Genomic DNA, 25,748 nt, shown 5'->3' with positions numbered 1-25,748 from the left:
TGCGGCTGTGAAGGAAGTGGAGAGGTTTAAGAATGGGCTTATGAGAAAGATGGGCACAAATTTGACAGGTGACTGAGCTGAGAGAGGCTGCCAATGGAGCAACAGTTTGAAAGGAAAAGGATCAAGTGTGGGTTGTTGGGAAGAAGGTGCGATGATGGGAGACTTGAAAGTGAGAGAGGCAATACCTGACAAATACTTCAATGCCCTCAAATTTAATTTTGATTGATACAACTTCGAAAAGCTTTTTTCTTAACTATTTCGAGGTGTCAGGAATTTGATCTCTGTCTGGATTTTCTAACATTTTATGAAATGTTACTGATATGAGGGGAACCTAAATTGCTAGCAAGTTCTCCTAGTGGATAAGACTCCTTGACAAGGACTGCAAAATTGGATAATCACCCCTTCTACATTTGATAGAGGTTAGACCTTGGGGAGGTGGTGTGTAGTGGTCATGTCACTGGATTAATAATCCACAGCCCTGGGCTAATGCTATAATCCCACCAACTGAGTGAAATTTAAAGGCAATAAAATTCTGAAATGAAAAGAATCTGGCCTGGTGGTGATCCTGTAACCACTGGCGATCGTTGTAAAAACCCATCTGGGTCATTAACGCCTTTCAGAGAAGGGAATCTGACATCTTGACTCGGCCTGACCTACATGTGACTCCAAGAGCCACAGCAAAGTGGTTGACTCTTAACTGACCTTTGGGCAATTAGGGGTGGGCACAAAATACCCAGTGATGCCCTCATCCCATGAACGAATGAAAAGAAAACGAGTGTATGTGGTGACCCAGTGTTGTGGAAGGGTCTGAAAGTGCTAGTACCAAGGAGTGCCTTAAGCACCAACTACGAAGATAATGTCTGATGGACTTGAGCAGAACAGCTTTGGATCTTGAAAGAGAGAGGGTTCAGGTCTGGCCTTCCTCAAAGTCTTCATTACAATGCCTGCCATGTCAATGTAACATGTAACTACAGTAATTGCAAACATCCAAAAGACCTTTTGTGCAGTAGAGGAGCCTTCTCTAGTTAGACCACGAAGTGAGTTTCCTCTACCAGGCAAGACCACCGGATCATGTGGATCTCTGCACTTAAAGACAGACCTATCCCATGGTGAGGTGCAGATCTGCTTTTACTGCACATAAAACCCACAGCAACTATCAAATTTAGCCCACAGGCTGAAGCAACAATTGCCTCTACAACTGCACAGGTCTGCAGTACAGCTTTGCAAGACGAGGTTTTGTAATTTGCACCTCATCCTAAGTGGAATATCACAGTGCCATTATGTTAGCTGCAATGAGACAGCTAAAATCTCCCTGAAGTTGACCCAAAGTGGCTGATCAGATGCCACAGTAATGTTGCCTGCGTGATCCACTGCCTTGAAGTGTAGCGACTTTGCTTCGTTGCCAATCCTGGCGGCCATTTTGTGTGCAGCTGGATCACAGACAGCAACAAGAAAGAATCCAAAAAGAGCCAGTGGCACCTGGACCTCAGCAAGTCAACACATTGCTGGGAAAAGGGAAAGAACGTGGAAGGGAATCAAAACTTTAGGATCAGGAGGGAATCTCACCCACAAATTGCACTGGCAGAGGCATAAATTGCATTTATCCATTCCTTCTCACAAAGTCAGGCCCCACCAAAGTGGTTTGGAGTCAGTGGAGGCAGGGAGTTTGTCTATGCTGTAACGCAAGGAACACAGCATTTAAGAAATTAATAGCAATCTCTTTTTTTGGTGAGGTTGGGTGGCGATTGGATTTGGGACAGAACATTGGAAGTAGACCCTGATTTTCTTTGAGTGACTGAACGGTCTTGAACATTCACTGGAAGAGGCAGACAGGGTCTCAGGTTAACATCATGTCCAGAAGATGGCATCACTGAGACTTCTGCCTGAAGTGCCAGCTGAGATTTTGTGCTCTAACCCTTGAGTGGACCTTGAATCCATAGCCTCCTAATTCCGGAGATGAGACAAGCCAAGTTCAAAGTGAGGAAGACTGGTGTAACAGAAGTCGTGCTGGAGTTTTAGCCAATGTATTTTTGTCCCGTTGAAATAGACATTAGAAACAAATGAACTTTTATGTGGGTAGAATTTGTCTAACCAGCACATGGATACACCTGAGAATAGAATCACAGAATGAAAGATATCCATTCTGCCCATTGTACCAATGGAGGACTGTCCAATTAACTATCTTCTCTTTCCCAAAGTTGTCCTTGTAATCCAATTGCAATCCAATTCTCTTGAGAGCACATGATAGAATCCTCTTCCACTGCCCTTTCACAATAAGTGAATCTGTATATTATTTTTCCCCCTCATGTCCACCCCTGGTACTTTCAGCAATGTGTCCCCTGGTTGTCTACTTTTCTACCAGTGCAGTTTCTCCATATTAACTCGATGAAATTCCTGATTTTGACCGCACCTATTGAATGCTCTCTGAGCTTTCTCTGCTCAAAGGAGAACAATCCCAGTTTCTCTTCTGCATTTGTCCAAGACCTTGACATCCTTTCTAAAGTACAGTGACCATAACTGAGCTCTTTAGTGAAGACCTAATCAATGCCTTACTAATGAACCATGGCAACCATCAAAAGTTGGCTAAGGAGAGAATATTGCTACCCATTTTTGCATCTTGCAAGCAGTCATGAATTGTTGAATCACCATTTCTTTTAAACTGCATGAAAGTACAGCTATGCAGTGAGGAACTCAGAACTCACCACAACAAGGTCTCACTATCCTTCACAATGATAGGCCTAACATAGGCGATGAATCTTTTGCGCAGAGGTCAAAAGTTCAGGATCAGTCTGCCTGCACACCGGTTGCTCAACATAACAGTGCTGGCTCAGAAGCCCAAACAAAATGGGAAAGACTTGAGGAGAGTCACCAAGACAGTGAAGATATGGAATTGTGAATGCCGACTCGCAATCCATGAGGTGACAGCGTAAAGTGCTGGCAATATCAGGGCCATTAATGCCACTTAACCCTGGACTGACAGCCATATATTTGCTTGAAGATTTTGCAAAAAATGCATTTTCTTTTAAAGGTCATCTTGTACTGTGCATATTGTAAAATATGCCCAAAACGGTTCAGCATTACATAAGACCGAATTAAGACACAGTGGCCAGACCCCATTAACTAATGCCCCTGACAGGAAAAAAAGCTGGCAACGGAACTGGGTGGGAGAACAGCAGAGTGAAGCCCCTGAACAAGCCCCTTTGAGCTAAGTGTCTTCGTTTACAGAGTTCCCTAAAATGGGGGCTCTGCCTCTCAGCAGACAGTTTAGAATTGCGAGCTCTGAGGCAGTAATAAACAACGGCGAGACAGATTTAAAGCCTTGCATTTTTTTTTCCAAAACTGTGAATGTTACCTAAACGACAGACCCTCCAGGCTTGGCAGCTTGCAGCAGCATAAATGACAGGCTTTATGCAATTTTTTTATTGAAAAAAAAACACAAATGAAATCTCTTCATAAAGCCTCTCTGTTCCACATCCCCTCCTCTCACAGGCCCTCGTCCCACTCTTAAAGATCTGCCTGCCTCACTTTGCTCTTACATGAGGCATTGTGATCATTTTCTCTTGAAAGGGGGTCCGAGTGGAGAATGTCTGTGAACCCCCTGCCACAGGAGGTCAAGGTGTGAGGACGGCAAGCATCCGTTGGAGTTGCAGGACCAGCCAACATGAGAAGCTAATGCCCTGAGGACTTGGGTTCGGATCCCACCCTGGTAACTGGTGAAATTTAAATTCAACTCTGGAGTACAAAGCTAGGGAGCCAATATCCGATTTGTACCAAGCACTGGTGTCGGGAGCAGTATTTCAGGATGGAGCGACAGGAAGCAGATCTTGAGAGTATGGAGGTTGGAGTGACAGATCCAGCCAGTGTACTGACCAAACACAGTGGACAGTGTGGACTGCAGCTATCCAGGGGTTCTTCCGAAACCCAAGGGCAAGAACGGCCGAGGATTGGCGAGAGGCAGTTCAGTGAGAGGGTGTTCAGCATCACAAGAAAACAGGGTTCCACCATTTCCTGTCCTTTAACTAGGAGCTGGTGAAGATGAGAACAAGCATCAGCATTTGCTGTGTGGAAATGAATGACTCTCGGGTGTTGGTCAGTATCTATGAGGAGGAGAGAAGATCACGTGCATGCCTCAGAGAAACGCATAAGTGGGCACTAGCAACAGATCATTCAAAGCACATCCATTTGTTAAACGCTGCAAACTGTGTTTTTATTTATGAAGGAAATTTAAAAAGAGTGACAAATACAGTCTGAAGAAATAGGAAAACTATGTAGTCAGTCCATTGCCAATAAGAAAAGGGTCTTCAACAGCAGGAGGTCCGCCAGAAAAGCGCATGCCTGGGATGCCCTCTCCCAGCCTCCTGCCAACATGCCACGTCCTCTTGGATGTCATTGCCTTCTTTCCAATAACTCCTCCCTTCCTGCTGCCTCCATCGGGTTCCTCCATGATCTCTGTTGGTAACATGGTGCAACTTATGGAACACAGGTCAGGAAAAAGCAGCTTTCACAGGGGGGAGGGTCTCAACGTGAAGCATTACCGGAACACTCCTGATCATTAAGAACCCTCGTCCATGGCTGTGGTCGTACAGGAACTTCAACTGAGTGGCAACAGCTGTTATATATCTCTGTGTTCCAGGGAACCAACCTTTCCTTTGGGTATTACATCAAACTGCCACAAAAGGAAAGAGTACATGGTCAAGTGGAATGCGCTGCGAGGCTTAATGTCTTTATTAATGGTCCACACAGAATGCAAAAGTAGAAATTCTCAGCAGGAAGCTCCCAATCTCTGCTATGTGCCAGGAAGGGGGACGGGACGCTGCTCCTGCGATTGCCACGCTGCTGCAGCTGCCACCCACAGTTGATGCTATTCTGCGACGTGGGAATATGCACAGGGAACAAGCATAGCACAATGCAATGCAGCTGGCTTCAGCTAGCAACTGCTATCCTGACAATGAGTCGACTACTCAATGTGCAGAATATGGTTCCTCGCCCAAAAGAAGAGAAGATTATCCGAACGCCTTCGGATCCATTGGGTCAAATCTTAAGTTGCATTCTCCACGGCCTCACTGGAGGGGGCAATGTCTTCACAGAGGAAGAGATGGGAGGACTGGCATATTCCCCTCAAGAAAGAAAAATAGACACTGGTGTTGGAGACAGGAGTTCATGATGTTGTGTATGGACATGAAGAAGCCAGAGGAATTGCGAAATGAGACAGACAGACCCGCAACAATCTAAAAGCAAACCAATTCCGGGCCAAGTAAGCAAGCAACACTTGTGGCTTACAGTGGTCCATTTGGAATAACAACTGGGAGGCTGCTGTTTTCTATTTGGGACAGACACCATTGTGTGTTTTGTTTCCCACTTACATTTTGTCTTTGAAGCCTGAAATAAAGCATCCTGTATGACTTTAGCTCTGCTGCTCATGCATCCCCTAGGCCCTCAATCCGTAGAGAAAGACATAGCCTTTGCACCATTTGCGCAGAGCAGTACCCACACAGCACTGGGACTGAGGGGTGAAGCATGATTAGATTATAAGTCTCGGCTCCCGCAAGCCCATAGGAGCAAGAATAGACCCCCTGAGCATGCTCCACTATTCTCCGAAATCATGGCTCATCCTCTCACTTTATTGCCTTGTTCCCTTACTCTCTCTATCGCCCAGGATCTTTCTCTCCCATAAATATCACTTTGCATTAGTTGAGCAGACTATTACTGTGCCTCTACCTCCTTATGGGTGGGAGACTCTCAATCAGAGATTGAGGTCCTGCACATCTCGATTCTACCTTGGTGATCACTTACTCAGACTGTCTGCAAGGGACACATCTACTTACAGGAGCAGAAATGACAGAGTGATCAAGGTCCCCTCATGTGCCACCCACAAGCACTCCAAACGTCTTTTCTTTCATTGCCTACCCCCATGTCTCAGTTCAGCCCCGACAAGTCCAGCTGGGAGGGAAACGGCTCGCTGACCATTACGGGACACAGCAGGTCCTGGCCTGTGGAGAGCCTCCCTCAACTCTCTCCTTAGTCTGAGCCCGCTCCTCCTCACCCCAGGCTGCGTGCTTGGTGTCCCTCCTCTCTTGTGGGTGGTCACTGGCACCTCCCTGACTCCTTGGGGGCACCTACCTGACAGCTAATGTGTCTTGCTGCCCTCTTGCTGTGCATCGCTTCAGCTTTGGTGCATCAGTCAGAGTGCGTCTCAGTAACTACTGAGTGGACCTGGGTCACAAAGGCAGCTGCTGCATAGCCCAGAGCTGCAATGGGGGACAGGAACAGGACAGATGGCCTCCACCTTTTGCTGCAGTGGCTTCCGGCACCACTGCCTGATGTCCTATTGCCTGCAACTCCAACGGACGTATAGAGACTGAGCAGGCAGCCTGTCGTCCTGCCTGTCAGGACCTCCCCTGGCTGTGGACTGGTCACAGTGAGGTGCTCACCAAACTATGACTCTGAGCCGGAGAATGTGCACCCACACAGGGGAAGGTCTCCGTGCTAGTGTGAATGCCAGGGAAAGAGTTAGCTGCTGGCTGTCCTTAACTGAACAATGTGCCGCTCTGTTGGCATGTCTGAGAACAGCAGGCAAGGGCCATCCGCCCTGGCTTTGTGGGAGGGAGCTAGCTTACCCTCCGCACAACCATGGTCATGTTGCCCCACCTCACCCCCAAATCCCACCAGCTCCTCTTCCAAAGGGAAGCCCTCCTACCAAGCCCTCCTACTTTGGGTGTTCCTCTCCTGCAGACAAACAAAAAGAACAAATGAGCGCCATGCGGGCAGTGCCAAGAGCATGCATCGCCATGCCCTGCCCTCTCCAGGACGCGATCAGCAGCCGCAACTGGCAAAGCATTGGCAGCAAGAGGTGGTTGCCAGCCATTCTGTGCAGCTATTCAGAGCGGGGGTTGTGGGCATCCTGCTGCACTGGCACAGTTAGACCGAGAGATGGCCTCCGTTCCCATCCATGTGAGCGAAAGCATGACTTAGCTTTCATTCATCAGAGCTCCTGAGTACTTAACCCTGCTTGCAAGTGTCCCTACTCCAAAGGGTGGTCTGTCGTATCCCTTGGCTTCACCCACCCCCGTCTGAGTTTATACGAATTCCTCACCTCTGACTTCATTACCTTCAGACTCGACTATTCCTACACACTTCTAGCTGGCCTCTGCAAACTGGAGGTTACCTCAAACTCTGCTGCCTGTGTCTTAACTCACTGCATGTTTCATTCCCCCTTTTCCCTTGTGCTCGTTAATCTACATTGTTTAAATTTTCATCCTCCTTTTCAAATCGCTTAACGGCCTCCCAGGTTGCAGCACTCTGCGAATGCTGAACCCTTGATTAGGCTGTACCTGCACTGACTTGTCCCCAAGAAAATTCCCTCCTTAAAGCTTTCCACCTCGCCTTCCCTCCTTTCAGATGCTGCGCCCCTTTAAGAAGCTCCTTAAAATCTACATCTTTGACCAAGCGTTTGGTCACCTGATCTAATCTCTCCTTACGTGGTTCAGTCAAGCACCTCGGGATGGTTTATTGTGGTCAAGGATACTGTATGAATAGGTTGATGTTGTCAGAGTAAATGGGTATCGACTGCAGTCCAGTTAAAGGAGAATCTTTTCAGTGCTCTCCCCCAACCTCCCCTCTGTTGTGGAGTTTTTATTTTGCTGTGCTTGGGGATTCTGCTGCAGCAGGGGCAACGCTCCTTCAGGTTGGCGCACTGATCAGCTCAGGATTACCCTCGTGGCCCCAAGAAACATCGCCACATCCTCCACACCCACCAGCCAATTTCACAACCTCGGTTAAAGGCTTGCTGAGGATTCAGGGCACTGAAGTACAATAGGTGATGCCCATTATAAGGCCACGCTTGTTCAAGAGCAGAGCTTTCTGTCATTACAGGCCGGCCAAGCAGGTTCTGAGCAACAAGAAACAATTAAGAAAAGCGCTTTACCCCTTTCTGTTATGGTTTACAAACATCGGTACTTTCCAAACGGGCCAATAAAATGCCCCTAGATTCCTGATGAAGGGCTCCTGCCTGAAATGTTGTTCCTCCTGCTCCTCGGATGCTGCCTGACCTGCTGTGCATTTACAGCACCACTCTAATCTTGATAAAATGCCCCTGTTAATGGAGGCTTATTCTGGGTCTAACCCACACAATAGCTGGAGTTTAGAGAATTATAGCTTGTACAGTACAGAAGAGGCTCTTTGGCCATCAAGTCTGTCCTGGGGTTGTGGGCAGTATGTTCTGTTAGCTAATACTGATTTTCTCCATTTCCAATTAGCACACAGCTGCAGATGGGAGAATAGAGAATGATTATTACGGATGGTTGGAATCTGCATTGGCTATTGATGGGTGCCATACCAATTGCTAATCAATTACTAGGGGTCAAAGTGAGAGGGGGAAAAGTCTAAGGGAGATATGCATGGAAAGTTCTTTACGCAGAGGGTAGTGGGTACCTGGAATACGTTGCCAGCGGAGGTGGTAGAGGCGGGCACGATAACGTCATTTAAGATGTATCTAGACAAATACGTGAATGGGCAGGGAGCAGAGGGATACAGATCCTTGGAAAATAGGTGATAGGTTTAGATCGAGTAAATGGATCGGCGCAGGCTTGGAGGGCCGAAGGGCCTGTTCCTGTGCTGTAATTTTCTTTGTTCTTTGAACACTGACTAGCATTACACTGTGTACAGGATCCATTGGGACAAGAGGCCAGGTTCAAGTCCCACCTGCTCCAGTGGCTTGTTGTCACACATCTGAGCAGGTCAGAACATGACAGTATGTTTGTCAACACGCAAGTGAGTGAGTTTTAAAAATGTCACACCTTTTCAAATCCCTCACTTCATTCCCCTCTTCCTGTAACCTCCCTCCAGCCCTACAATTCTCTGAGGTCACTGCTCTCATTCACTTCTGGTCCCTTCCTCATTCCTGGCTTCCATCACCTCACTACTGGTACAGAAACAGTGGGCAAAACTCGGCAGGTCTGGCAGCTCCTGTGGGGTGAAAGCAGGGTTAATGCTTTGGGTCCAGTGTCTCTTCTCGGAACTGTTCTGAAGAAGGGTCATTGGATCTGAAACATTAGCTTGGTTTCTCTCTCTCCACAAATACCGCCAGACCCTGCTGAGTTTCGCCAGCTCTTTCTGCCTTTTGCTTCAGATTTCCAGCATTCCCCACAATTCTTTGCTTATTTTTTGGGTGCTTACCTCACTGCTGGTGGCTGTCTGAGCACTAAACACTGGAATGCCCTCTCTTCCATGAAGCAGCCCCTGAAGACTGACTCTGCCCATCTTAATATCCCCCTCATATGGTGTGGTGGCACTTTCTGTGAGGCACCTTGAGACCTTTCACCACATGAACTGTACGATATGGGCCTGGTATAAAACGGGAGCAGGAGTAGACGGACAGGAAATATCGGTGAGCTGGATTCAGCTCTGGAATTGGTTGACCCAACTTTGCATCACCACTCTTCCCACTGAGAAAGCTGCATTGGAATTTTCACCCTTCAATTTAAATGCTGCTGTCTTGTTTCCCCACCCCACCTCAACTGTTGCTGTGGTTCATGGTCCTTCTGGAGGCAATCAACTTTGACAGTTGTGCCGTGTTGTTCCTTTCTGAAAACTCCCACCACGTTTAATTAGACAATCAATTCAAATTAGTTTTGTTTGCAAAGGATCTAAAAGCAAAAACTGACATGGTGTGTAGATCAGTCATTCATATCACTGGAGTCCATGCCAGGACAATTAAACCTTGGCATGAACAGTACTCATTAGTGCCTTTATTTCTATCAGCATCACCGAGTAAACTACCAAGCATTGATCGGCTTTCTGTTCTTAGACAAATTAACTTCATGAACACTCAAAGAAGCACTGCCTTTGTTTACTTCCCACTCCACCCTTCCCCTCCCACATCTATTTTTTTCCCCCCAAAACGTTCAACATGATCACTAAACTTCCCAGTTGCCAAGAGTCTTTAGCGTCTTTGTAAAGAGGGCAGAGGAAACCCTGAAGCAGGAATCGGAAGAAGAATGGTGGCATGGTGGCTCAGTGGTTGGCACTGCTGCCTCACAGCGCCAGGGACCCAGGTTCGATTCCAGCCTCAGGCGACTGCCGGTGTGGAGTTTGTACGTTCTCCCCTGTGTCTGCGTGCTCTGATTTCCTCCCACAGTTAGAGATGTGCAGGCTGGTTGGATTAGCCAGGGTGTGGAGGTAGGTCTGGGTAGGCTGCTGTTTGAAGGATTGGTGTGGTCTCAATGGGCCGAATGGCCCGCTTCCACACTGTAGGGATTCTCTGATCGAGGATCTGACTACAGATGTTGTTTTGAGCAGGCTCTTGGTCAGATAGGTTTGGGGACAGAATTCCAGTATATTAGGCTATGATGGCAAAATGGTGTGGCACTATCGGAAAGGGGGAAGGAATTACACAGTGGGCAGGATTCACAACAGGGCAGGGCATGTGTTGCGATCTTAAGGTCAAAGGAGGTTGGAGAGGTGGGACAAAATTGGTAACCAATGTTTGCGTTTTAAAGTCTACATGTTTGAAGATAATAAATTTAGAAGAGAAGAGGTCAGTCAGGGTGGGGTAAAAAGGATTTTTTTGTGAGGTGGCGTCAGTGGTGGAGCTCGAGACCAATTAAGATTTTGTCTATAGTGGTGCGCAGGAGATCAAGAGGGCAAGGGTTGTTGGGAAAGCCAGGAGGTCACATGGGTGTAAATGAGGGTTTAGATGGCAATGGGGATGAGGAAGGGGAGCGAGGTGCCTACACAGCAGAAACAGCTAGTGTTGGTGACGGATTGGCTGTGAGCATTAAAGGTCAACTCTGGGTTGAACTGGGCCCATTTGGGTTGAGTAGAAACAGTCACGCATGGCATTGGTACCAAAGGGTTAGACTGCAGAGTTTCTGCAGGGAAGGCAGGAAAGGATTCGAGCTTGCCAATGTTTAACTGGACCTGCCCATCACTTAATGGTAGAGAAGCTGTCAGAAAGTGTGGTGAGAGTTGTAGAGCTGAGGACTGGGTGGTAAAGCGTGGTGACATATGGAACTGACTGTATTCTTGAAATTGCTTTTACCAGGAGTTTGGCATGTCACAAAGAAACTTATAAAAGCTAAGGGTGACCAGAGCAGGATAATTCATTCTGTGAGTGGAGTTGACTACAGTCAGTGAGCTGGGAATAGAACCATGAAAGGACTCTACCAGCAAGGCAAAGCAAGGGCAAGACATTGATTGGGAAAACTGTTATGAACAGTACTGAGGATGACTGCTTAAGCTGAGCATTCTCACCATGGGTACTTTTAGTAATATTAACAAGAACATTCTCAGTGGTTTAGACACAGATGTAGGATCAAACAGGCAGTAGCAACACAATTCATGTTGAAATTCCACTGCATATCAAGGAGAACATTACTGCATCACATTTGATGTCAGGCATGCTACACTGCTTCCCTTGTGACAAAGACACTGCCTCTTTAATCATGGCTATACTGTGACACAAACAGAAAAAAACAGTTATAGCAGAGGTACTCACCCGATGTAATCTTCTGATTTGTTGTACTTTTTGGCCAGGTATTTGGCTGAAGCCTTGCTGGGAATTTTTACCATGGACAGCTCCTTACCATATCGAGTCATGTTGCAGGGCGTCTCACATGTGCAATATGAACTGTCCTTCTCCACCAAGAACTCTGTTCAAATAGTAGTGACACAGTTGTATTGGCAATTGCTTACTATTAAGGAGGGTGGGGGAGGGAAGTGATGGTACTTTGTGCCTCCCTGTTCTAAGGGTGAACTGGTATTAATTGGAACTTGCCATGTTCCTGTGTTATAGATTGTATTCACTCATACTTGGACAGTGACTGCGTAAAGTTGGATTGCAGAGAAAAAAAAGACTTCCTGGAACAGACAAAAGGCCATTAAGTGCGACGGCCCCCGTCCCTTTCTCTAACCACATTGACCCACCTTTTCATATGGGCTTACTGTTACTTGTTCAAACATATTTGCAATTTTGCTCACAAAATACATTCAAGATGAAACCAAATGAGATGATATTCAGAATTGTTTTAATGGAGAGCTGAACAAGTAGGAATGTTTATACAAACCTGTTCGTTGCAGGGAGGTTTTCGGAGAGGGAAGCCTTCACTAAATGCTGAAGGTGCAGACAAATTTGACAGCTACCTGAGGAATGTTTTTTTTAAACCACACATTTCCCAATATCTCTCTGGAACAACATCCAATGATCCCTTGAATCCATCTGACCCAACATCTGATACTGAACCATCCCCTCTTTTAAATGGAAGGTCGACATGATTTCCTCTCGTACTCCTACTTTTGTAATGGGTTTAGTGGGAATTGACATGGGGCAACAATTGGCAAGATTGACTTGTCCCCTCCCTGCATTTATTACTGAAAACGGTCAACAGAAGTTCTCTCTAAGTCACCCATTTAGCAAAGAAACTAACTTCTTTAACCTTCCCTCACAAATGAAATGCCTGCTATTGGGAGCTCATTAGCTCAATGTTTATAACCTTGTGAAGACAAGAATGTTTTTCAATGGCTCGGCTTTTATGGAATTACAGACCAGCTTGGTTGCTGGATTGAGCCCAAACATCTGAGATGAAAGGACAATATTTTAACCCTGCGCACCACTCAGACCCCTTATGAAACAGACAATACTGATTATGTGCATATTCAGATATTTTGTTATAACTATAAAAGCAACAGCATGTTTAAAATCACACATGGCATAGCAAGCAAAGTGGAGTACGACAACTATACACATTCTGACCTTGTTTTGTTTAATTAAAGAAGGAGTTGTACCTTGAAGGTAACCTGTTAGACCTCATGCAAGACCAGTAATTCATCCCAGCAAAAAGGCTGACACTGCTTCATGTCTGCACCACACTTTTAAAAAAAAGCTACGTTTGTTTTAATTAATGAATGCTCACATTTATCAGAACCTCATCATTTTTTCAAATGATCTGCTCCTCCAACTTCCCCTTTTGGTGGCACTGGCACTTACTAGGGTACAGTGGGGTACAGTGCACTGGCATTTGGCACCATGCTCAAGTGGACCATTCTTCCCAGATGCGTTCACTGACAATCTGACTAGGGTGAAGGGGGCATCAAACAAATCCAATCCAGTTATCGCTTAATATCAACACAGGTAGACCTTGCAGTGGGAATGGGAGCATAGCAATCAAGGAGAGAGGGTATGACTGATTTTCCCTCTGAGAGGTTCACAAAACCATCTCTCAAATGAGAGCTGACAAGATTGGAAATCAAACCCGGGGCTTTCCTCGTTACTGTGACTCAGTGCCATCATGGGTACTGTCATCTGGGAAGAATTTTAACCTTCTAAGTGAAGTATTCAGCTTAAAGTTGGCAAACATCATACATAACTCAAACTCATAGGCATAATAATTAAACATCACAATACCTGCTTCATTTAACAGTGAGCTGGATAAGAAATACATTTCAGCAATTTTTTTTGCTTGAATTATTGTGTCTTGCTAGTTTACTTAGAGCAGAGTACACGTTACTTAGGGAAGCTAACCAACATCTTGATTTTACCTGCAAAGAATTCTGGGTAATGGGTCATCACAGACTTAACATCTGAACAAAACTTATTCGCTATGATAGCATTCTGGCTCACACAGTCTCCATTCAAACAGGAACAAGAAGTTAAATTGCTGTTAAGTTTACCTATAATTCTTATTTTTAAAAATGTACATGAACGTATAAATTGGCTAAAGTTAAGTAACTGAGAAATAACAATCAGCACAGAGAGACAGACAATTGAACAGCAAGAGGAGCACAGAGTACTGCAATGGAACAGGTTTGACATGGAACAGGTTTGATCCTTTTAATTCCGCTTTAAAAGGGTCATTGCCTCAATAAAGATTTGCTTGAGCAACCATTGTTGATGCGGTGATCGAAACGTGACAACAAATATTATACCAACTTGGGTCACAACATTGTTGTGACAGAAATAATGCGCTGCATAAAGATTTGCTCAAGACAAGGAGTCTTGAATACAGTATACTTGACCTCGGTCATCAGGAATTCAACCACTTCCAGCAGCCATACTGCAGCATGGCCAAGAGGTCACAGCCCACTGATGTTAAAATGTTGTTAAAACGCTGCCCTGGAACTGAAGTACACTCGACTAGCGCAAATTCAGGATTTTCAAATCAAGGTTCTCTCTTTCCTCCACAGTTGTTTTGTGAAGAAAAGGGGAATTTTTGCTGTCTCCATCGGAGAGATGTAACCAATCACATTACTTTTTGAAATATTAGCAACCTCTTGTGATGATGCCAGCTGCAGCACAGAGGTCTGCCAGGAGCACCCGGAAGTAAAACAAGAGGCTTCCAGGTTTGCTAGGAGAGGGCGAACTCCACGTGCCTCTTTCCCACATTAGTGCCATCACTCCATTCCAGTTTCCCAACAGACAATGGCCCCAAAATCCCGAATGTTTGGCTGACATGGTGCCATTCCTTATTCTGCATGCTCACACCTCTGAACGAGCCGCTGTTTCACTTTACCATGTTCTCAGACTTGCAATGGGACCATTCTAACTACTATACACAGAGCCACGTGTGATCAGCAGATTTATTTTTCTGTTTGACTGTCAATTGGCTTAAAGTGGATGATAACTATGGCATTGTAGCCAGTGACACTCGCAGAGGGCAGTCCCTTTCGGGCAATTTAAAAGCATTAATTTTGCTGGACAGAGTGCAGTTGGTTCTTTTCCCCATCTCATCACTTTCTTTTGACAACTGATTATGATGCATAGAATGTGGCTTCTGGGGCTAATTAGCCAACTGCTTGGCACGGTCAACTGGGACAATGCAAGACTGCATCACTGATATCTCACGAGCTTGCACGTAACCTCTGAGTTTGAAGTGCTCATGTACATGCCTGACCATGCATTCAGGCCCACTGGGAGAGGTACAGAATAAACTTAACAAAAGGATTAGTGAGGAGAAAGTGAGGTCTGCAGATGTTGGAGATCAGAGCTGAAAATGTGTTGCTGGAAAAGCGCAGCAGGTCAGGCAGCATCCAAGGAGCAGGAGAATCGACGTTTCGGGCATAATTCCTGAAGAAGGGCTTATGCCCGAAAGGTCAAATCTCCTGTTCCTTGGATGCTGCCTGACCTGCTGCGCTTTTCCAGCAACACATTTTCAGAAAAGGATCAGTGACTAAAGCACAGGCAGCTGAACTTCCATTCTGACCTGTACACTTTCAACAAATCACCACTGCCTGAACGTGCTCCCCCCATCCATTTGGGAAGCTGCCATCAAGTCTTCAGCAATAGCCCTGTGTAAACGGGAAGGGACCAATAGTCCCCCAAGCCCATAATCCTTCCATAACCCTTTCTGGTTTAAGAGGCAGAACCCGTATTGTGGATTAGCTACCTAGCTACTCAAAAGGAAAAATGCCCTCCCTCTCACTTACATTAGTGGTGCAGTGGTGATGTCACGAGGCTAGTAACACAGAACCATCCCCCAACAAGCTAATGTTGTCAGGACACAGGCTCAAATCCCATGATGGTAGAAGTTTGAATTCAATAAAAATCTGGGATAATAAAGCTTGTTTAACAGTGACCAAGTAATCCCTGCTGATTGTTGTGAAGACCCATCTGGTTCACCAACATCCTTTCAGGAAGGATATCTGCCATCCTTACCTTGTCTAGTCTCCATGTAACTCCAGATCCACAACAATGCAGTTGACTGTCCATCGGAACAATTAGGGACAGGCAATATATGCTGCTCTCGCTGGTAACACCCACATCCCACGAATAAAAGTAAAAAATTCCATCAACCCGATCATTTTTATTCCCCATCTCATACTTTGCTCATCCTCTCTTCCCTCTTTCATTTCTCCTTTCCTTGCCTCTCCATCTCATCCCTTCCTGCTTTGTCCTTTTGTTCCTTGTCTCTCTTGCCCTTTCTTTCACATGGTTACTGGGCAATGGCATGTTCTTGTGTTCCATGTCTTTGGTTGGCCTGTTCACTCCAGCTAACACCACAGACCGTGACCACTCACTGAGGAATCTACAGAGTTTCCCTTTACTTAATACTCAGTACTTACTCCGAACAACCTTCTTAAAGTCATAGAGTCATACAGCACGGAAACAGACCCTTCAGTTCAACCATCCATGCTGAACACAATTCCAAACTAACCTAGTCCCACCTGCCTGCTCCTGGCCCATATCCCTCCAAACCTTCCCTCTTCATGTCCTTATCCAAATGTCTTAAATGCTGTAACTGTGCCCACAACCACCACTTCCTCAGGAAGTTTATTCCACAAATAAACCACACTGCGGAAAAAAATTGCCCTTCATGTATTTATTTAAATCTCTCTTCTCTCACCTTGAACTGTGCCCCTTTGTCTTGAAATTCCCCCATCCTAGGGAAAATGCAACTTCCAATAACTCTATCTATACCCTTCATTATTTTATAAACTTCTATCAGGTCACTTCTCAACCTCCTCCGGCTCCAGTGAAAAAAAAGTCCCAGCCTTTCTTCATAACTCAACCCTTCCAGACCCAACAACATCCTGGTAATTCTCTTCCAAATCCCCTCCAGCTGAATAATATTCTTCCTACAGCTGGGTCCAGATAGGCTGGCAATAGGTTGGCAGTAGGCTACTTACCACCAAAAGACACTCTGGTGTCTACGGGGACTTTGTTGATGATTAATCAGCTGCACCCACACAGTTTGACAGACCAGGGCACAAATAATTAGGACAGGGGAGGTTTGGACATTAGGGGGTTAGTTGAATCGGAGACTGATGAACCTCAGCCCATATAGTCCCACAGAGGCCTCACTTACAACATGGCTGCACCCATCACACTTTTCAAGTTGCTCACTAGCTGGCTAAGAGACAATGACCAAGTGCAAAGATTTGAGCACCCTGTAGAAGACAGACAACAAGAACTGCCTATGCTGTGCATAGTGAACAGTACAGCTCTCCATAAATCCTGTGAGCAGATTACCATTATTTGCCTGGGCAGCATAAGACTGCCCTTCTGGGATGTCGGGCATAGCTCAGCATTCATCAAAACTTTCTCTCTTATTTCACCTTTTCTGTCACAATTTCTCTCAAAGCATGCCTCGGAGACCTTCCCTTACATGCCACAAGCTTACCCGACCTACATAAATCATCACTTTTCAGCAATGTATCAAAGGGCCAGAGCTCCCTTCACTCCTTCTCAGTCTGATATCAGAAGCCTAGGTTGTAGATTCTAGGTTGAAGCCAGAATTCAGGGACCGATACTAACAGGAGTCAACAATTGGGGCAGACACCCTTGAGTTTCCAATGAGTACTTTGGATTTCCCCAAGTGAGCCAGAGCTCTGCAAAGGCACTATAGTGAATGCAACCCACTAGTTTCACAGCCAAGTCTACCAACAGTCAAAAGAATTCCTTCAGAAATATGTAGGATAAAACAGCTCTTTACAAATGACATCCAATCCATCATTGACGAAGATGTCAAATAGAATGGATGTCACTGGCACACTGCTCCTGAGGTTGGACGTCATTTCAGTGGGTTTATCATTTATCCTTAAGCCAATCTTGGAGATGGAGATCAAATCCAAGCCACTTACTCCCAGTTTCCACCTTCTTCCTTACAAGCCCAGGAGGACAAAGGTGCTCTGAAGAATGAGAAATACAATGCTTCTCCTGATCTGTTATGAAGCTACCATCTGCCATACACATTCCTCCTGAGAGCAGGTCATTGGGATGTTCAATATACATACGTCAATAACCCAAAGGACCATCTTAAAAGCTAGGACTTGGAACAATGAACTACCCATGCCTTAAATAGATTCTGAATTCCTGACAGTGTCATGGCACTAATCTCGAAGACGATCACCATTCTGTCAGCACCTTTCCCATCAGTGCAGTGCAGTGCAGTGTCCACCTCGTCATTCAATTGTCTATCTGTGCAGCACTACAATCTCCATGAGGATGAACTCCAGCTCTCTCCAGGCTCTGAGGATGCCCTTACGGATGTATTGAAAGGGGGATTGAGAAAGGAAAAGAGAATTACAAAACTCAACCCACATCACAAATACAAAGTTGCAACCAAAGCAAGTCAGAAGTCACGTTAATGGGCTAGCTTTCAGCATGTTTTGCCTGTGTACTTGCAGTTGCAATGAGCAGTTGAAGTGGACACTGCATTAAACCCTTGTACTTATTGCTATGGTGCCATGTCTAATTATCACTGGAGTGTCTGCAAAGGCTGGCAAAGTGTGTCCTAGATATTGCAGTTTGTTGCTGCTGTGCATTGCAGGCAGCTTCTGCTGCTTTGTCACCGACTCCATTGCCGTATTGTATACTGTATTGCAATTCACAGCGACTGTTACACTGCTGCTGTTGCATTCCATCATACTGTGTGGTATCCTGCTGCTGCATTGCGCTTTTTCATAGCTGCATTGCACCTTGCAATGGTCCTTATAATACTTACTGCTGCTTTAAAATTTGATTGCATTCTACTTTTCCGTGGTATTGTACTGCAGTTCCTCAGCCCAGCATCCAATTGCAAATGGAGTATTATGTTTTGTGAAGATATTGCATTCTGTTGCTGCAGCCATACACTTCACTTACTTCTACATTTCTGCTGCATATTGCTGCAAACGCATTGAACATTGTTGTGCTGACATTACAGTTTCTGCTGCATTGGACCCAGTTATGACTGATGTGTTCAACTTCATTGTTGTTGAGCATCAGCCTGTTGGTGTTACATTACTGCTGCATACTACCTTGCCGTTCTATTGTGGCTATTTGCTGTTCGACTGCACATTGCTTCAGCTGTTTGGTAATATTTTAACTCATTGCTGCTGTGTTGCATCCTGCTGCTTTTGCCTCCTTGCTATATTTACTCAGCGATACGATATTGTGCTGGTATCGCTGCCTGTGGCTGTTGCATTATGCTCAATTCTGCTGCCTTGCAGCTTGCTGCCTTTATTCAATATTTCGCTCCTGAAATGTCCTCTATTGCTGCTGCTTAGCACTTTCTGCTTCTGTATTGCACCTTATTGCTGTGATTTTAATATCCTTGCATTGCTGTCTGCTTTCTTTGCTACATCTTGCTCTTACTGCATTGCATGTTTTCACTGTTGCATTATTCTTTGCTGCTGCTGTTTTGTACCTTATTACTGCTGTTGCATTGTAACCTGCTGCTCTTGCATTATACAGCAATGCTTTAGAATTGCACTTTGTTAATGCACTGCATTTTTTTGCTGCCTTGTTATCACAGCTCTATAGTTGTTACTGTATTTCACCGTTAGTACAACTGCACTGTAACCTGTTCGGCTGTATTATTTCTCAACATTGTAGTGTATTGTATTGATGCATTGCACCTTGCTGCTGCAGTGTTGCACTTGTTGAGATTGCCTGCTTAGACAGCATTCTAACTTGCTCTCATGTTGTGATTTTGACAGTTCCATTTGCTCGAGTTGCATTTGCTTCGACTGAATGCACCTTACTGCTTTTTTAAAAATCAAGCAATGTTGCTTTAATGTACCTTGAAGCTGCTTTCTTGTATAACCACTGCTGCATCACACCCAAATAGCTGCATTTGACCATGTCGCATTTGCAATGCAATTCTTTGCTTGTGCATTGGCCCTTCCTGCTGCATTGCATGCTGTTATTGTATTGCACATTATTACTCATGCATTATGCCTTGCTGTTGCATTTCCTCTCCCAGCTGCAGTATTTTGATTGAAATAAATGCAACAAGCAATGTCACTCACTTTTCAAGAGTCACGTCTAACCTTCGTTTCAAAGCGTTCCTGTGTAGCAGCGGTCTTGTTGTCAGAAAACCGCAAAGCAGCGCACGTGCCAAGTACCTGCAGTGGCTGCTTTTGCTCAGTGAGTAACTTGGTGGCCCCATTAAGAGAAAAACGACGACAACTGGTCCACCTGGGCATCGAGAAGAGGTGGGGCATGCAAGAATGGTGTGCCCTTGCTGTACTGACATTGGTATCCAATGAGAGGACTTCAAGTTATAAAAGGTGGCAGGACTGCAAGCAACCCTGGGATTGGGTAATTACTTACAGGCAGTAAGAGGGCACTAATAATTGCCCAAGACATGGCGTGAGCTGGTATTGGTGCCCACTTGTGGTGCAGTATTTTGAGCCAACAGTGTCTCCCCCCTGCAGTTGGCACCACCAACACCATTGATTGAGTAATGCACTCTGCAGCTAATTCAATGTGAGGCCGAATAGGAAGGCACTGCTCTTCTGAAGGGAAACGTACATACTCCACTATGTCCAAGGATCTACTGTGGAGCTCTACTTGTGACTCCTCAACCAGCACAGGGTAGGTTGTCAGAACAATATTTCATTGGGAACAATGTAGCTGTCCAATAGAAGCAGTGCAAGCTTTTTGTGCAGAGCTTGCCACTTACTTTAATGTGCTGTCCGTATGTAACAATCGCAAATCTGATTCCTTTCTGTTTTGATTTTCTCTCTTTGGCTAGCACTGGGCTGATGGCCACAAGCAGACTGTGGGCAGACTCCCCTTGCGCTAGCCCACTGCACTCTGTCCATGCAAGAGGTGCAACTAGTGGTCACTCCTGTCACCTTTCCTACCATCCGCAGCGCACGTCCTGCCATTGTGCGGCCAATGGCGTCTGGCTGTGCTCCACTCAGGTCCATGTCCCGAGGCGAACGTTGGCATGAACTGCACCAATGCACTCTTCGTTCACTCCCCATCCCCCCAGCTTGTTTGCCAGCGGAAAGCGGGTTGGCAAGACCTGCAGGCACGGAACACAGGGGATGGTGAAATGGCAATAACCAACATCGAGCGCCAAAAAAAACATGGACGACCACCAAAACAATTACCTGTGCTTGATGGCTACCACTGGCTGCTGCAGTGCTGTGCACTCTGAGCTCCTGATGGAGCACAGTAGGATATCTGCAGGGTATCTTCACCGGTCTCCTCAAAGCTGGCGCCATTGGTTCATGCTTGGGCAGTCAATCCCCCTGCCACAGGAACACTGCGCCCAGTAGCAAGCTTGGCAGCTCCACAGAGAAACGTGCTTGACATGTGCCAGGTAACATGCCCAAGTTGGCACACATCAATTCTGCAAATTAACAGGCCAAGTGATGCTGGCTGCTCTCCTTCACTTGTATTTACCTCCCCTCTACCCACCTTCAACCCCATTTGTCACCTGTAATGGGCACTGCTTAGCGCATGGGTACCCTGACATCTGCCCAAACGGACGAGAAGGCACTATTTGCTTGGGCACCGCATTCCAGCACAGTTGCTCCGGTGGCTACCTTGTGAACGCTTCACATCCAGCCTGACCTTACAGCGAGGAACAAGAAAAACAAGTCAGTACAGCTTTCGAGGCAACATTTGACAACGCGGAACACTGAGCAAGTAGGCTCTAACAGCCTGCTTACAGAATATGGCCGCGAGTAGCAGGTGATTGGAGAGAGTCAGAGAGGAATAACAACAGAGAGAGTGTCCACTTATAGCCTTTGTGTCATCCACTTTTTTTTTAAAAAGAACTGAAAGTTTTGAGAGTTCCTTAACAGAAAACATGAAGCCAAATTCACAAACATGGGCCTCTGGGCTCCTGTTCTAACATGGTGTGCACATTTGCATTGCGAGAATGGCACTGTGTGATTTATCCCTTTGGAGACTGGCGCAGACTCGGACGGCCAAATGACCTCCTTCTGTCTACTAACAGAGCTATCACTCTGTGACTCCGACAGAGAGTTGGTGGCTTGGTGAATGCCAAGATATCAGGAGATGGGAGTTGCAAATGTCATGGCACGTGGGGGCAGTGGATGTACTGCCTAGGCATCTTGTCATAAGTCAGTCACCCAGGGCAGCATGGTAAGGCTTTATCCTCCTCTATTTGAAAACCTGCTACCACTCAGCTGACCATGTAAGGCCTTGTGTTGCTCCAAAGGCCAGTGGAAAATGGACTCTCAGCTGGATGTAGGTCAGTCCATTTTATTTGCAATAGACTGGAAAGAGGCAAGACCACCCTGGTATATGCCAATCCTGAGTGACTGGACCATCACCATGAAAATGGAGATGTAATCTTGGGCTTCCTCAATTGTCTCCAGGAGTTAAAAGATTAACATCTTTGATTACAAGCAACGTATGGGAAAAAAAATCATCTGGAGGTTAAAAGAAGATTTTTTTTGGTGTTCTTTTGAGAGGATGGAAATGCTGTGTGACCATTGATGGTGGATGGAGGCATAACATTTGGCAACACAAGAGTCATCTGATGAAACATCCAGGGTTATCTCCAACTACAAGTTGCCAACCCAAAGGAGGTCAGAGATTTCAAAACTTATTTCTTAGCCATGGGTAACCAGATGATTTTGTCAATGGAGCTCAAAGCTGTACGCAAACTTTTGAATTTGACCAAAGTGTTTCTCATTTTAGCTGGCCCCAAGCATAACTTGGCAAGACATCCACTTTTGACACATCCTTCCAAGTCCGTGTCAACTTACACAAAGTGCTGCCTGGGTGAACTGGCTGCCTGTTCTGACCTGAGAATAAGGATTTGCCCCTTCATCACCACCCCACTGATCAGGCACACTGTTCAAGATCTGAAGCATTAATTATTGGCTGAAAGTATGAACCAGATTAACCAGGCTTTGAGATTAAAAAAAAAACAGAAGACACTGGCATTGAACAACAGCTCAATCAGCAGCTGGGGGAAAAGAAAATGGGCTGGTGTTTAGATTGGAACTTTCCATTCCAGAGTCGCACTACTGCCTTCTTCAAACATGAACCTGTCTTTTGACAGAAATTGCAAAGTGTTTACTGTCGCTTTTTACATCTACTTACTGCTGGATAGGTTTGTGATGGCAATCCGAGTGACACATGCAGTTTAAGCTGAAGTGACATTCCCAGCTTTGCAACAAAGACAAACCAGAGTGTCCTCAGAACAAGGTTATTAACTGAGAATCCACAAATAGCAAGCAAGGAAAAGACCCTTCACCTTAGGGCAGCCATTTTCACAACAGCCTATCTACCTTATTTTAAGGGCAGCTTGCTTTGTTCACAAGAAACGTTGTCTGGTTGAGTGAATAAAAGCCCCTTACAAACAACCCAATGTCAACCATTTCACTCACCCCAGAAAGACTTAATAAAACACAAGAGGTGCTTACCTAGGGCTGGATCTGCACACTCTCTGTACTGTTCCGGTGTACAATATGGAGCATCACCTAAATACAGAGGAGAAAGTTAGCAGTCAGGAAACTTGTACGCATGCACAAATGTCTCCTAATGAGCCTATTTACATCCATGAAATTCTAATGATTGCAATTATGTTTCACGGTGAAAATGCCCTTGAAGGAACCTTTTGAGGAAAAATTGCTTTTGAGTTGCAAGACTAAACAAAATAAGCACACACAGCCTCCAAGGAGCAAGAGAAGCTGGTTAGAATTCATCAGGCCTGCTCCCGCCAACGTTCTCCCTAATGTTCCCATGATGCATCATTTACTGTGTCCATCCCCCACAAAACCCGCGCAGAAAAGACATGCGATTATTCCGGGCCTCTGCTCGTGCACACATTTGACCCTCTCTTACAGTTACGACTCTCAAAGAGGGAAAAATAGTGCAAATTCAAAGGTAAAAGAGACGCAGTGTTTTTTTTTAATGAAGAGGTTAGAAATGACCTTGACCAAAATTATTTAGGAAACACTTAATGTGCTTCTCTTCTGCTTCTAATTTCAGTGTAAGAACAGTCAGATGCTTCAACCTATCCCGTCCCCCAATTCAATCAGGCAGAGGATGACAACAATTTCTAGAAAAACAGAATTCAAAAGCGGGCTTTGCTCACCTACAGTTGGGGCACAGTTCTAGTTTCTACATTTTGAAAAGGATATGGAGAACATCTGATAAATGGTTTACAGAGCTAGAACAAAATGGGACATCAAACAGGAAAGACCAGGTTAGAACTCTTTTCTCTACAAAAGAGAAGCCTTAGGAATGGCCGACTGAGGTGTTCAAATCATGGAAGAATTGCTGGACAGGCCAAACCTGATGTAAGATAATCACAAATAAATCCAGCACAGAAATCAAGAAACTTTGTGTTGAGAAGGGTTAGAATGTGGAAGGTCAGAGTGGTTGAGAGTAGCATAGATGTTATGCCTTCTGATTATCTTCTGGTCCTCCCCTGTCAAAAATGTAAAGCTTAAGAGCTCTCTGCCTTTAACTTGCCATGGTGTGGGCTAGCAGACAGTCCCAGTCAGTGTCTTGTTAGACATTGTCTGATTCTCCAGCACAGCTGTAAATATTGTCCACTGGAACACTTCCACATCCAATTGATTCCAGGCTAACTAGTTCCTGACCTTTTGCAGACAATACACTAAGATATACCAATAAGTACATTCAGATGAAAGTTGTTAAACAACTTAGCGAGAAAGAAATAGGGTTGAGATGAAACTAGGGAGGATACTCAGGTAAGTATCAGCTTGGATCGGTTGGGCTGATTGGCCTATTTCTATGCTATATATTTTATGCAATATATCTATAATAGACAGGTCTCAATTAAAGTAGTAGATAGAGGAATATTCTAGAAATAAAATGCTTTGCTGATGCTCACCAACGAGAACATAAAAAAACTCTCAAGGAGTCATGAGGATACAAAATGAGTGAGCCAAACTGAAGAAAATATGTGAGATGCAAACACAACAACAAAGCATGAGAGAGACACAGTAAACGACTCTGAACAGAATGGAACCACAACTTGGGTGTGTGTACATTTTACAGATGGGAACAGAGGGCAGACTTACACAAGGAAGCAGACAAACAGTGAGGCTAAGAGATGGGAAAAGTGTCATGACAGGAGGAGAACGTATCTGCCAACCGCACTGGAACATGTGGCCCAATGTTGTTTCTCATTGTGCGAATGGGGACGAGGATCAAAATTCTGTGCAGGTATTGTCCTTGCTATATCTCTGTCTATCATGCACCAGCATTTACAGGACAGTTGCCATTTTGATCTGATTTTTGGAGGTAGCAGAGGTACGACACTGTTCCAGCTTTTTATTGAACCATATTTTGGCTTTAGGTTTCCAGCTGGCACACTGTACCATGGGTATGACTATGGGAACATTAGGTGGAAGTAGTAAAGAAAGGATGGCATGGGAGGCGAGGTGTCCACTCCCTGTTGCCATGGAAACAGGATCATTAGGCTGGGTTGCAATTATTTGGGTTTGTTTGATAATTCTTTCCTGCTTCCGATGAAGAGGGAAGGCTGTTACACAGTGCCCTCTGCTGCAGCCTGACAGCTCGCCAGGGTTTGCCCCAAAGAGTAGGGCATCAGAAATGGCACCAATGTGAAATTAAGGGCTCCTCCACACACCGCTCGATGCCACCAGAAACTATCAGCAAGGAACAGCAGAGGGCAAAAGTTGCTTCCCTGGCACTCAGAAGACACCTTTTATTTTAAGGCCCCTTCATGAAGCCCTTGGTAGTCTCAAACCAAGATGGCACACCCTCTTCAGCCCCACCACTTCTGCGATAGTCAGGGCCAAGCACAGATAGAATGAGGTTGATACAGTGACCAGAACTGTCACTTAAAAAGATCGCTGATGCCTAGAGACAATGCTTGATTGACCAGGGAGTGCTCGACAATGCAGCCTAGCATCCAGAGGAGAAGGCTGGCAGAATCCAGTTCCTGAAGGACCACATGTGGCCTGCTAGCGAACGAGGCCAGGCTCTCATTGACAAAACCTCGTCTTAGATTGACTAGTCCCCCCGTCTTGTCAGTATGCTTTCAGCTATTCACGCTGACAACAAA

At 45.5% G+C, this 25,748-nt stretch overlaps 1 protein-coding gene across 4 annotated transcripts in view; it reads right to left on the bottom strand.

Moving 5' to 3' along the window:
- asic1b (acid-sensing (proton-gated) ion channel 1b) overlaps window positions 1-25,748 on the bottom strand; it is a 912,521-nt gene that overhangs the window by 28,944 nt on the left and 857,829 nt on the right. For all 4 annotated transcript variants that reach the window (XM_060820899.1, XM_060820900.1, XM_060820898.1 and 1 more), the window contains 2 exons: window positions 23,110-23,166; window positions 11,495-11,648 (listed from right to left, as the gene is read on the bottom strand). In XM_060820899.1, coding sequence (XP_060676882.1) covers window positions 11,495-11,648; window positions 23,110-23,166 — 211 coding nt within the window. The remainder of the gene's footprint in view (window positions 1-11,494; window positions 11,649-23,109; window positions 23,167-25,748) is intronic.

This window comes from Hemiscyllium ocellatum, chromosome X, assembly GCF_020745735.1.
Source record: "Hemiscyllium ocellatum isolate sHemOce1 chromosome X, sHemOce1.pat.X.cur, whole genome shotgun sequence".
Lineage (NCBI taxonomy): Eukaryota > Metazoa > Chordata > Chondrichthyes > Orectolobiformes > Hemiscylliidae > Hemiscyllium > Hemiscyllium ocellatum.
This window is presented reverse-complemented; position numbering and strand designations above follow the sequence as displayed.